At 48.4% G+C, this 13,825-nt stretch overlaps 1 protein-coding gene across 7 annotated transcripts in view; it reads right to left on the reverse strand.

The window, feature by feature from the left end:
- Positions 1–13,825, reverse strand: part of SNX29 (sorting nexin 29) — a 591,074-nt gene that overhangs the window by 43,448 nt on the left and 533,801 nt on the right. For all 7 annotated transcript variants that reach the window (XR_013524649.1, XR_013524648.1, XM_078344734.1 and 4 more), the window contains one exon: positions 6,429–6,568. Coding sequence is in view for 5 of the 7 variants with exons in the window: in XM_078344734.1 (XP_078200860.1) it covers positions 6,429–6,568 (140 nt within the window). In the remaining 2 variants the exon portion in view is untranslated. The remainder of the gene's footprint in view (positions 1–6,428; positions 6,569–13,825) is intronic.

Here is a 13,825-nt window from a genome sequence, read left to right on the forward strand (position 1 = left end):
CCTGCTCTTGCCTCTGCTTTGTCGCTGTGGACTCCTCCAAGCCATGACTGCTACATCTTAGTTGTCAGCAAGACGATTATAATACACTTCTCTGACCTCTTGACTGGGAGGTCATACATTTCCTGCAACTTGAGATGGGAGAAAACATACATTTCCTGAGGCAGGTCTGGGAGAAACTGACACTAAAGCCAGCTCAGAGGTGGCCTTCCCAGGAGACATTCACTCTGCTTTCTCCTGGATCCGGGCCTGCCTTCAGGATGCAGATAGACCAGTTTCTGACCTCAATGCTTCATTTTCATCTCATCTGCTCCCAAACAGGCTTCCCCTCCTTGTCCCCTTGACCTCCCTGCACCCAGTTATTCGGCCTCAAAAACTTGGCATCTTCTGCTACTCCCTTCCATCACCCGAGCTGCCAGCCTAGTCACCTACTCGAGTCTTACCGTCCTCATCCCAGAGGGTGGCAATGCCACTGCTGCCCCCTTGCCATGAGGACCAGGGAGCATGAGGACCCGATGGAGTGGGGCCCCACATCCCCTCTTGGTAGGGCCTTCCAAACCCAGGTCCCCCTTTCCTCTTGGCCATCTGGTCAGGCCCTCCCCACCTTCTGTCTGAAACATCATGAGGGCACCCCAGCCCATTGCCCAATCCATCCACTACCCAATGCTGGCATGCTCTTCGGAAAGCACAGCCTTGAGCTCATGCACCTGCAACGGCTCCAGCCACAGAGACCAAAACCTCCGCCCTAGGTCCCAGCACACCCTGACCATAGGGCCAGCCGCCCTATTCTCCAGCCACAGGGGATGACTTGGGGCTCCCTGCTCTTGCAGCTGTCCTGCATGCCTGGAAAGAATGGCTTCCCCTTTGATCCAGACCAAACCCTGCATATCAAATTGGTATAAGAGGGCGGGCTTTAGTGATGTCGGGTGAAATTTAAAATCCACACACCCTGTAAGCCAGAATGGCTTCTAGACATCAAGTCTGTAGACCTACCTGCCAAAATGGGTATCCATTAAAATGTTTCACACCACAGTCTATGGGAGAGAAATCTGGAAACCTCTTAACTGTTCAAGTAGAATAACGGTGAAATAAATATGCAACACCCATTACAGTGGATAGTATTAGCTTTTAGAAGGACCGAGAGAAATTAAGAAAGGCAGCTGGGTGTGGTAGCTCATGCCAGTAACCCCAACACTATGGGAGGCCAAAGCAGGTAGGTCACCTGAAGTCAGGAGTTGGAGACAAGTCTTGCCAGGGAGAAACCCTGTCTCTACTAAAAATACAGAAATTAGCAGGATTGGTGGCAGGCGCTTGTAATCCCAGCTACTCAGGAGCCTGAGGCAGGAGAATCGCTTGAACCCGGAAGACAGAGGCTCTAGTAAGCGGAGATTATGACAATGCACTCCAGCCAGGGCGACAAGAGTGAAACTCTGTCTCAAAAAAAAAAAGGCAAATTGTAGAACAGTGAAGTCTGTACTTGACTTATGTAAGTATTGATGATTTCTATTACATAAGAGACGTGACAGTGATTGCAGGAATAGGTGTGAATGGTGGGCCTCATCTTCTACCTTTCTGTAGTGTTTTAGGGTTTTTTCCACACTAGAAGTTCATCACTTCCCCTAACATACCTGCTCCCCACAGTCTCCATCCCTGAGGCTCCCTTTCTGTTGGTAGGAACAGTTGCACACATATGGTGCTTTCTGTGTGTGATATGGTATTCTAACAGCTTCTAAAAGACCACTTTCCTCCTAAGTGGCAGAGCCAAAGACTATTACCGACTCCAAAATCAACACCGTGCGTTCCATGTGGCTCCTAGGGGGTCCCAAACTCACCTGCCTTAGAGGGCCAGGTGGCTGATAGAAGTCAGCAGAGCAGGCCAAGGGGGAAAGCAAGAGGCAGTGGTTGGAACAGTGCCGAACTGGGACATGCTAACCCATGGAAAGTCACAAACACGGACATCGTATTTTAACACACACCTAGCCAGGAGGCCCGCAGGTCCGAGCTCTCTTGCACAGCATCGCCACTCCTTCCTGGCAACTGGACAATGCTGCTATGAGACTGGAAGGTTCTGGCCGGTCCACAAAGCAAGGGAAGTCAAAAGCTGCTACTTCCTGTTAGCAGTGACTTGCAAAACAGAAGGTCTCAGCTCAGGTTCAAGTGGCTCCTGGCAGTGCACAGGTCAGGGCGTGGCATCACTGAGCTAAATGTAACCTGCTCACTGGGAGAACACGGCAGCTCATATTTCAGTAAAAAAAAAAAAAAGGATCTATTTCACAACTCTAAGAGAGAATGCAGCAGCAAATGGGGGCGGGGGCGGGGGCGGGGGTGTGGGAAACTGAGACCGGGTTTTCTACTGAAAACCCAGTTGGGAATTTGTGCTGTGACCTACATTACTCTGCCACCTTCCAGCCCCCTAACTTTCTTTCTCCTCAAGGAGCAGCAGAACATAATGTATTTCCCAAAGTTAAATTACTCTGCAGAAAAACATTTTAATCATGTGCTAAATGACAGTACAGCAAATCACTGAAACTGTCACCGATTTGCGGTCCAGTTCCACTGAGCCAGTCCAAGCCTCCCTCCATGAATGGCACCTCACATCTGCCTGGGTATCTCTGCCATCTGCCAAGTGTCATGTCTCTCAGTAACCACCCTTTCCCCAAATGTCAGAGGACGAACACAACACGGGGCTTCCAAAAGATTAGATGTGGGGAGGCTGGCACTCATCTGACTCTGGTCCCCACCTGGGCCACACTGATACGCAGAGTTCAAAATAGAAAAGAAATGCCCCACTTCCCACCGGCCTACTTTCCAATTCAGAGCTGGCATTAGCAAGGGAGGCAATGGGAGGCAGAGAGACTGGGAGGAAAAACTCAACCTGCTGATTCTTCAACTCTTAGGTTTGTGCAGATGGCAGATTACATAGAAGTCATGATGCCCCTACAGAACACAGTGAAATATGGACACGTAAAATGGAATTAAAAAATGGAAGCATGTATGTGAAAGCAGGTCCTGTCTAAATGTAATACTGGAATGTGTTACAAATGTATGTGAAGGAATATTTGTGAGGAAAAACACAAGCAATTTCTACCCACTGGGTTTTATCTTTCCTGCCCACCTTCTCAGCTCCCAAACCAGAATGAGACCACCATTCCTGAAATTAACTAGATGCTCCATTCACAGAACACACAGGACCACACTGTGCAAGCCAAATGCATCATGGGTAATGTGGTCTGTCCACAAATTCAAATAGAGGAGCTGTATGAGCAGCAGGGAAGAGCCGGGACTGCAACTCCAGAGCCAGGTGGTAATGCTGGTGAGTGATCCACCCAAGTGTATGATATAACAAGGGCAAGAGCATGGTAGGGGACGCTGGCTCAGTGCCTGGGAGACAACAGGAGTCGGGAGCTCAGTGGACATGGGGCACCCAAGTGCGGGAGAGTTGGAGAATGGGGCTCTGATCAATTCTTCTGATTTTTCAAGAGAAGCCAGGCTGGGTGTAGTGGCTCACACCTGTAATCGTATCACTTTGGGAGGCCAAGGTGGGTGGATCACCTGAGGTCAGGAGTTCGAGACCAGCCTGACCAACGTGGCGAAACCCTGTCTCAACTAAAAAAACACAAAAACTTAGCTTAGCATGGTGGCAGGTGCTAGTAATCCCTGCTACTCAGAGGGTGAGGTGGGAGAATGGCTTGAACCCAGGATGTAAGAGGTTGCAGTGAGCCAAGACGGTGCCACTGCACTCCAGCCTGGGCATCAGAGTGATACCCTGTCTCAGAAAAAAGAAGCTTGACATCTGGATTTTTTTAATCTGACACCTTCTAATTTTTTGATGTTGGCAAGTACTTCATTAAGAAAAGTAACAAAACAAAACCCCACTATACTGGCTATGTAAAACAAGTTGTAGAATCATGCTCAGTCTGTAGGCTGCAGGCTTCCCACCCACATCCCCAAAACATAGGCTATGGTGCAAACACCCTAGGATCGCCATGTGCTGGGTGGGGACCCCAGGATCAGCCAGGTCATCCCTCTGAGCCTCAATTTCCACAGCACCACGAAATAGATTTAATTAATTACATTGTAATTACGAAGTATCATAAACCTTGAGAGGTTGTCAGTTTGATGGCAACTTTGTAAGACTTCACCTAATAAAATGGAGCTATGGGGCCCACCTCATTGGCTCTCCAGAAGATGAGATGAGATGGATGCTGTGAAATGCGAGGCTGGCACTCACAGGAAAGTGGGGGGCCCTCGCTTTAATGAACAATCTAGTTGCATTCAGTAACTCAAATGGATTTATCACATCCAACATCAACATCTAAAAGAACTAAGGAGAAAATCTGTGAAGATTTATAAGAATAATTACACTTTGGAAGTTTATTTCCTTAGCCAGGAGATTTCTGTTTTGCTTTGTTTTGTTTTAACCAGAAATCTCTCAGGCTCAGCTTTCCAGCGGAGACAGAAGTCTCGCTGCTTTCTGTGGGCTGCACATGGAGAAAGGACATGATCCCGTGGAGATTCACCAACTCCAGCAAGGTTTGGTTGCACCTCATCCATCATTATCCAGAACGAAACAAGCTGCACAGTCCAACCTGTCATCCCATCCTCCTCAAAAAGGAAGAAGAAGAAGAAGGGGGCAGTGTGATTCAGAATAGTGAGGAAAGCCAAAAAGCTTTTAGTCAAAGAGCTGTTGAATTTCACCTGGGGTCTAGACCAGCACGTAGTCAAAATTCCAGCACCAACGCTGTGTCGTTTGCCACAGTCTCGCACTGAAATTCTTGTCTTTTCTAAGTCTATAAGTTGGACCTTGTGTTCTGCGTGCTAATTAGGCACAAAAGGTTTCTCTCTCAGTGTTGACTGATGGCAACCAGCAGGGCTGAGATTCACATCACACTCAGAGGCTCCCATTAACGTGCAGTTTTTACAATTCGGCAGATGAATGTTTGGGAAACACTGGTCCGAAGATGCCTGTGCTGCTGGAGCCAGGCAGGGGATGGGGGGAGTGGGGAGGGGACATCAACTTGCAGACAGCGCAGAGCCTCCTGCTCACACTCTCAGCATCAGCAGCATCTTAGGAGCAACTTGCTAACTCGTTTTCACCAGGGAATTCACCCGACACATGGTGACTAGGCGAGAGGCTAATTCCCCGTGCACCCCGGGCCAGGGGGCTGTCTCTAAGAGAATGAGAACTCCTCACGTGAACTATCATGGCCATTTCCAAATACTGAGATCAAGGCCCTGGCATCACAAATAAAAGCAGAATAGGAAAATACAGTGCTCTAGATACTGTCTTCTATTCAGGATAAAAAGATACCTGTTATCACAGGCAGCACACAAAGAGATGCCTTCTCACAGAAACCCCCAACAATTAGAAAATCTAAGCGACCATCTTGGAGACAATTTCGAAAGACCTAGGCAGGGAAGAGGAGCAGCTGCTGATGTTTATCTGGATGGTAATGCGGGGCACAACCCATAGACAGAAGCACACCCCACAAAAGCCGACTCCCAAAGGTGCACCCTACAGAGAGAAGCAGAAATCAGCCCTTTGTATGGAACCCAGCATAACCATCAGAACAACCGTTAAAGAGCTACAGTGACAAGAAACTCTTATTTTATCCCAGCAAATCACATTGACCCAGACCAGTGCTTCTGGAATGATAAGTCCCAATCCCACTGGTCTTCTCCATCTGTGTCTGCCACCACATTCAGCTAATTTTGGCATGCCTGGCTAATTTTTGCATGCCCAGCTAATTTATATATTTTTAATAGAGATGGGGTTTCACCATGTTGGTCAGGCTGTCTTGAACTCCTGACCTCAGGTGATCCACCTGCCTTAGCCTCCCAAAGTGCTGGGATTACAGGCATGAGCCACCATGCCTGGCCTGAAGCATAATGATTTTCTAAGTGCATAGTATGTAAACTCCTTTTTTTTTTTTTTTTTTTAACTTTTACAAGAAAGAAGAAGGCAAGCAATTTAGACCCTATTAATATTAATGTTCATTTTTAAGTAATACTCATATAAAGATAAGCTAAGTTAATACTGGTAGGAGAACTTTTCCTTGGGTTCATTACCCAAGCTTGAGAAACACTGGCACAATTTGTTTTAGTTTTGGAGTATCTATGGGCTGGAGAGAAAATGAATCTTTCCTTGATCGAAACGTGGGAAAGTATAAAATCACAAAGCCCTGAGTTTATATGTGAGCCTCAAATCAGCAATGCTCATTTGCAGGCCTGCTCTCTTCCCATCTCTTTAGAAACTCCAAAGCCTGAGGTCTGGCCCCCATCTCAGCACCTGAAACAGCCCCTGGAGTTCACCCGGGTCCCCTGGCGATCAGGGCACCATGGAGAACCGCTGTGCTCCCCGACCTTCCAAAGAGACCAAGAAAGAAGCGCTGGCAGGGCTGGCGGCGTGTGCCTGTGGGAGCGGTACTTACATGAAGAAGGGCATCAGCTGGATGAGAGTCTCTTTCTTGGGGCTGGAGGCAAACTCGGGGACCATCTGGATGACTTTGTTCATGACACTACGCAGGTAATTCTGGAGCTGCTTTCTGCGTTCCTCAACAAACTTGGCATCCTGAGGAAACAAAACACATATTCGCTCAGGTATATGTTCCTTACCTGGTCAGAAACAACCCCATACAACAGGCGATCATCCATCAGCGCCATCCAGAGAGCCAACATTTATTGAGTCACTGCCTTGCACAAATGGTCCCTAAGCCCTTACAATGTATTATCACATGTAGTAACAAGAAAGAAGCTCATGGTATTATTATTATTAAGTGGAGGAAAAGCAGGTCCAAGACCTATAGCTGGTGTGTTCCCATTCAAATGGAATGATTATTTAAGGGGCACCAAAATGTGCCCAATGTGGTGCTGGGGGGCAGGGGAAGAACAATGAACACCAATTGTTACTGCTATGGCCTTCATGGAGTTCACAGGCCAGAGAGGAGACACAAATAAATCCAGTGACCACACAGGTCAGCAGGTAATTATTAATCACACTGAATACCACTCCATAGCATGGGCTTAACTTTGGCTTCAGGGGAGTTTCTCAAAATACAAATCAATTGCCACTGATTAAGAAAGATATTTTATTAACATTTCTGTATTGTCTTGACAAACTAGGATGAATGGTAGCATGGCCCCACCCACAGGGCCAGACCAGGCTGGGCTGGGTTGTGCAGTGTGGCCCCAGAAGGCAGGCACAGGTACCCAGGTCTGAGCAGTTTCCACCACTCAGTGAGCAGGGACTCTATGCTCTGGAAGCCCCTCACTCATCCTGCAGACCCCATGCCACCCCACCCCTGTGTCTGCTTGGTGTTTGTAGACAGGGCCAGCTTGCTAGGTGTGCAAACCATGCTGTCACACAGTCCACACTGGGACTGCGTGGTGATCTGCTGCCCACCTGGAGATTCTCATTAATTTGGAACCAGCGGCTCCACACTGCATGTTGGCATGGGCCTCACATATTCCATAGCCAGTCCTACTCTGTGCATCTGTGCTAATAGCTCCTGGCTTATAACAAAGACACCCTGGGTAGTGAGCGTGGGTGCCAGGAAAGGCTGTCTCTGAGAAGGTGATGCTCCTTCTGGACTGAAGACCAAACAGGGTGAAGAAACAAAGAGCTGAAAGAGGGCAGTGGAGGAAAGGCATCCTTCCAACCTCACAGAACACGAGGAGGAATGTACTGTGACAACGGCATGTAACCAACAAGGAACTGCACTCTGCAGCGGGCCTCAGTACCTCGCCCAGGAGGCCCCATAGATCGGGTGGGGCACTCGTCTCTGCTCTTCCTATGCAGGGGCAAAGCGGCCCAAGACAGGGGCTCAGTTACAATCTGTCAAACCTAGAAAACCTGCCTAGCACCACGTGCCCTGGTCTCTGATGAATAGCTCCCACATTCCAGGCATGGTGGCTCATGCCTGTAATCCCAACACCTTAGGAGGCCAAGGCAAGAGGACTGCTTGTTCCTGGGAGTTTGAGACCAGCCTGGGTAACACAAGGCCCAATCTCTATAAAAAAAACTGAAAAAAAGTAGCTGGGCATGGTGGTGTGTACCTGTAGTCCCAGCCACGTGGGTGGCTGCAGCCGGATGATTGCTTAAGCCTGAGAGGTAGAGTGCACAGTGAGCTCTGATCACACCACTGTGTTCCAGCCTGGGAGACAGATTCTGACTGTATTAGTCCATTCCCACATTGCTATAAAGAACTACCTGAGAATGGACAAATTTTTTTCGTTTTTTTTTTTTTTTTTTTTTTGAGATGGAGTCTTGCTCTGTGGCCCAGGCTGGAGTACAGTGGTGCAATCTTGGCTCACTGCAACCTCCGCCTACCCAGTTCAAGCGATTCTCCTGCCTCAGCCTCCCAAGTAGCTGGGACTTCAGGCGCATGCCACCATGCCTGGCTAATTTTTGTATTTTTAGTAGAGATGGGGTTTTATCATGTTGGTCAGGATGGTCTCGATCTCCTGACCTCATGATCTGCCCACCTCACCCTCCCAAAGTGCTAGGTTTACAGGTGTGAGCCACTGCGCCTGGCCAAGACTGGGCAATTTATAAAGAAAAGAGGTTTACCTGGCTCATGGTTTCACTAAGGTTATACAGGAAACATGGCGCGGAAGGCCTCTGAAACTTAGAATTATGGTAGAAGGCAAAGGTGAAGCAGGCACGTCTTACATGGCTGGAGCAGGCGGAAGAGAGTGAAGAGGAGGTGCCACATGCTTTTAAACAACCAGACCTCACAGGAACTCACTCACTGTCATGAGAAAAGCAAAGGGGACGTCCACCCCATGATCCAATCACCTCCCACCAGGCCCCTCCTCCAACACTGCTGATCACAATTCCACAGGAGATGTGAACAGGGACACAAATCCAAACTGTATCATCACTCTAAAATAAATAAATAAATAAATAAATAAATAATCAATCAATCAATCAAAATCAGAATAAAAAGAAGACTTCCCACAAAGCCCTGTCAAGGCCCTGAGCATGGCAAGAAGGTTCTTTCTTCAGGTGCGCCTCTGAGCCAGGGTTGGCAGATTTAGCAAATGAGAATATGAGACACCCAGTGAAATCTGAACTTCAAATAAACAAGGAATGATGTTTCAGCAAAAAGTATGTTCTGTACAATGAAACCTTCCCATGTGGTACTTGGGATACACTGAAACTACAAAATTACTGGTGGTTTATCTGAACTTCCAATTTCACTGGGCATCCTTATATTTTCTCTGGCAAGTTTCTTGTGAGCACCAGGTGGGAGATGGAACCATGGAGCATCTGTGCCAGCAGGGGTCCCTCAGAGCCACTCTCAAGTCCCAACAAGGTCTTCTTGTCCAAAGCCACCTCTGATAAGCAGCCTCAGAGGAGTGGCAGTTCTCAAAAACTGTCGAGATCTGCACCAAGGTCACCATCAGTCCAGGCTGGTGGCTAACATCTCAGCCTGGCAGGAGGTGGGCTACGTGTGAACGAGAGAAGACATTTGGACAAGGTTGTCCCAGGATTCTCCAACCCAAGCTGGAGCCTCTGCTCACCCAGTCTGAATGCTGGTTCTGCTCCTTGGTCTCCAAGTTTCAACCCGTCATTAAGCAAAGAGATGCTTTTCCTTGGCAAGGTGGTTAAGATGCCAGGTTAGTGCCCAGTGGAGCTCAGGAAGCCTGGTTTTTAATCTGTACAAGAAACCCTAAAGGGAGCTTGAGAGACTCTGCTACAGGAAGACAAGAAAGGAGCTAATCAGCCCTGCAAGAACTTGTGAAGATTTTTCTTTTTTTGGAAGGGAAATGCTCAGAACACTCTAAAACTATGAGGAGAGATCAGAGATGGTCCCCTCATGCTGTATGTGGGGTGCTGCTACACAGCCTCAGGAAGGTGACCCTCCAACCCCAAAATGAAGGTCAGAGGATTCCATCCAAGAATCTAATCTGCCATCACTGCTTGACTAGTTTCTCCTCTCACCTGGGTCCCAGAAGCGCCTAGAGGAATCCCAAATCCCTTCCAAGTGCTCACTTCTCACAAGAGCTGCTCCCTGGAAACCTAAGCCAGGTTCTGCTCTAGGAACATCCAATGTGGCAGCAATTGGAATTAAAAATACATATATCTGATTTTATTTCAGTAAGTTTTGGCGGTACTGGTGATTTCTAGTTACATGAGCGAGTTTTTTTGTTTGTTTGTTTTAGGGATGAACTCTCACTCTGTCGCCCAGGATGGAGTGCAGTGGCGTAATCTCAGCTCACTGCAACCTCCGCCTCTCAGGTTCCAGCAATCCTCCCACCTCAGCTTCCCAAGTGACTGGGATTACAGGCACACACGTCACCATGCCCAACTAATTATTTTATTTTTAGTAGTGTGACTGGTCTTGAACTCTTGACTTCAAGTGATCACCCACCTTGGCCTCCCAAAGCGTTGGGATTACAAGTGTGAGCCAGCGCACCTGGCCTCGAATGAGTTCTTTAGTGGTGAATTCTGAAATTTGAGGGCACCCTTCACCTGAGCAGTGTGCACTGTACTCAAATATATAGTCTTTTATCGCTCATCCTGACCCAACTTTCCCCCTACCTGAGTCCCCAAAGTCCATTATATCACTCTGTATGTAACTGCATACCCACAGCTTAGCTCCCACTTATAAGTGAGAACACACAGTATTTGGAGTTCTATTCCTGACTTACTTCACTTAGTATAATGGCCTTCAGCTCCATCCCAGTTTCTGCAAAAGACATGATTTCCTTCCTTTTAATGGCTTAGTAGTATTCCACGGTGTATATAAACCACATTTTCTTTGTTTTGTCACCCAGGCTGGAGTGCAGTGGTGCAATCTCAGATCACTGCAACCTCCGCCTCCCAGGTTCAAGTGATTCTCCTGCCTCAGCCTCCTGAGTACCTGGGATTACAGGCATGCGCCACCACGCCTGGCTCATTTTTGTATTTTTTGTAAAGATGGGGTTTCACCATATCGGCCAGGCTGTTCTCGAACTCCTGATATCAGGTGATCCACCTGCCTCGGCCTCCCTAAGTGCTGGGATTTCAGGTGTGAGCCACTGGGCTCGGCCTATAAACCACATTTTCTTTATCCATTGACGTCTGTGACATCTTCACTCATGCTCCATTCTCAGAGCTTTCCCTGCCCTGTGTCCTTACAGCACATCCAAGGCTGGTCGCTGGATTTCAGAAAGGTGGGCAAGTTGCACAAAGGGTCAAGACCAGGAGGTGGCTGGGCAAGGCCTTCCATCAGGCGGCAGGGACAGCGTCCCCCAATACAGAAGACAACTTTCAACCCTTCGGAAGAAAAACCCATGGGTTCCTCTACAGCAGGTTTCCCCAAAGCAGGGTTCATTCTTTGAAATTCTACTTCCAGGCTGGCTTTAGCAGAAGCTATTTACCATGGGAAGAGGAAGAAGCCTGGCCCCTGGGTGCAGGGGCAGGCGGGGCTGCCTCACTCATCCTCCTGAATTTCCCTCAGGTCTCACTCTGACCCTAGCGGTGTATACACCATGGACTGAATCACAGCATAGGACTTGGTAAAATGTGATCTGAGGAGTGTAGAAGATTCCAGAATACTTCATGGAAGGCTATATTCTTGCCTATGACTGGGTTTTTTCTTACTTTTTTTATTGTACATTTTTTTTTTCTTTGGGACAGAGTCTCGCTCTATTGCCCAGGCTGGAATGCAGTGATGGGATTCCAGGTTCAAGAGATTCTCCTGCTTCAGCCTTCCGAGTAGCTGGACTTATAGGCGCCTGCCATCATACCTGGCTAATTTTTGTATTTTTAGTAGAGACAGGGTTTCACCATGTTGGCCAGTCTGGTCTTGAACTCCAGACCTCAGGTGATCCACCCACCTTGCCTGCCCAAAGTGCTGGCATCACAGGCATGAGCCACAGCATCTGGTTGAACAATTTGAATGAATCCCTACAATACTTTCTCCAACAACTCTTAACTCTTTCCCGTATTTGTGTCATCATTTCCACCTTCTTGCTAAGGTGTTCGAAGGTAAATTATAGTCATGACATTTTACTCCTAAATACTTCAGCATGTATTTCTGAAAAACTAACAACATTTTCCCATTTAACCACAATAGCATAATCACCTCTAACAAAATTAATGATGAGTTGTTGGTGTTATCTAAGACCTCGCCCATGTTGAAATGTTTTGAGGCTTCAAATGTGCCTGCTGCTTCTGGAATTTTACAAGAGGAGTTACAGTACACCTCTTTATCAGTTCTTTAATAGGTTGAATTCAACACTATTCAGATTGGATTCCCCTGGGATTACATGGGTTCTGACATTTTGGAGAACACGGTGCCACCATTTTCACCATAAGCTGCTCACAGAGACAGACTACATGTGACCCACAGGTATGTTTTATATGGCCTGAGCAATGTTTTGAAACATTAAAACCAAGAGATTTCTCAGTAAAACCCACATTTCTGGCTTCCTTTTAAATAATGAGCAGCCTTGCCAGTGGGTAGGGGCTAAGACAGGAGTGCCTCAGTAGCGAGCCACATAACACTGTCACTCTGCCCAGCCTGCTCCCCTGCCTGGCAGCCTCTGTGGGCCCGGGCATTTGCAAGCCCCGATTTATACCCCTTGCACAGGCAGTATCATGAGCGGAGGTCCTAGAAATATATCCCAGAGGCTATACTGCATCTTCTTCACATCACAAGGTGCCATGTCCTGAGGCTGTCAGAGACCTGCAGTACCATTTACCGGCTCTGTGGGAACACATTTAAATCCCCTGGAATTTCCGTTTCTCATCTGCAAGATGGCGATAGGGTAGCGCTTACCCCACTGGTAATAACCCAGGCTCAGCACCTGGTAGCCAGCATGGCCTGCCAGGCCTATGACAGGTGCTGATGATCCATGGATGTTTAGCTGGGATCCTTTTCCTCAAGAAGTTTAAACATGCAAGAGCGGATGGGGACAGGCTGGGGCAAGTGCTGCGAGCTAACCCTCATGTGCTCAGGGAAGCTCGCAGGGAGGAGTGTCTATGTTTGCAGAAGGGCTGGAGAGAGCGTTTCACTCTGGAGAAGCAGCCCCTGAGGCTGGTTCCTGGAGAAAAGGTGTGTGGCCATTGTGTGGTCAAGGTGGTGCCCTCGGGGAGGGGGGGGGAAGGGCACGCCAAGTGGAAGGAACAGCTAATGCACAGAAGAAACTCCAGGCAGAAAGAGCTTGGCTTGCTGGAACAGGAGAGGGCAGCCCCTGTGGCTGGGTTTAGCAGTTCCAGAGGTGCAAGACTGCAGCGTCAGCAGCAGTAAACCAAGCAGAGCCATGTAGACCAGAGAACAAAGCCAGAGAGAGGTGGGGGGTTGATGATCTGATAAACACTGAGAAGGAGGACAGTAGGGTATAGGCAGCTTAGGCAGAGAGAGCTTTCAAACTTCCATGATGATACTCTGCTACTGGAATTCTTCAATGGATCCCACACACTCTGTCCACCTCCCAGCATGCACAACTAAACTCCTAGTGTGGCTCATGGGAATCTCTCGATCTGACCTCAGCATGTCTTGCCAACCTCCCTGCATGTCACCTTCTCCCCACTGCCTCCCACCCCCAGCCTTGCCAACACCGTAATATGTCAGCAGCCCCAAGTTTATTCTCATGTTCAGCACACAGTCTCCTGATGTCTCCCGTCTCTATCTAGGATGTCCCCTTGTCCCGGAAGGCCTTGCCATTGCAGTCTTTGCTCCTGTGCCACCACCTCTGAGAGACCTCTGGGGACATGCCAGTGGAGGTCACCCAGGCCCTCTCTGATCCAGCCCTCATTCCCCTTTCTTCAAAGCACTCGTTACTTCCCGGGATGGTCTCATTCCTTCACTGCAGGCCTCTTGCTCCCCCACCTCCC

Source organism: Callithrix jacchus, chromosome 12 (assembly GCF_049354715.1).
Source record: "Callithrix jacchus isolate 240 chromosome 12, calJac240_pri, whole genome shotgun sequence".
NCBI lineage: Eukaryota > Metazoa > Chordata > Mammalia > Primates > Cebidae > Callithrix > Callithrix jacchus.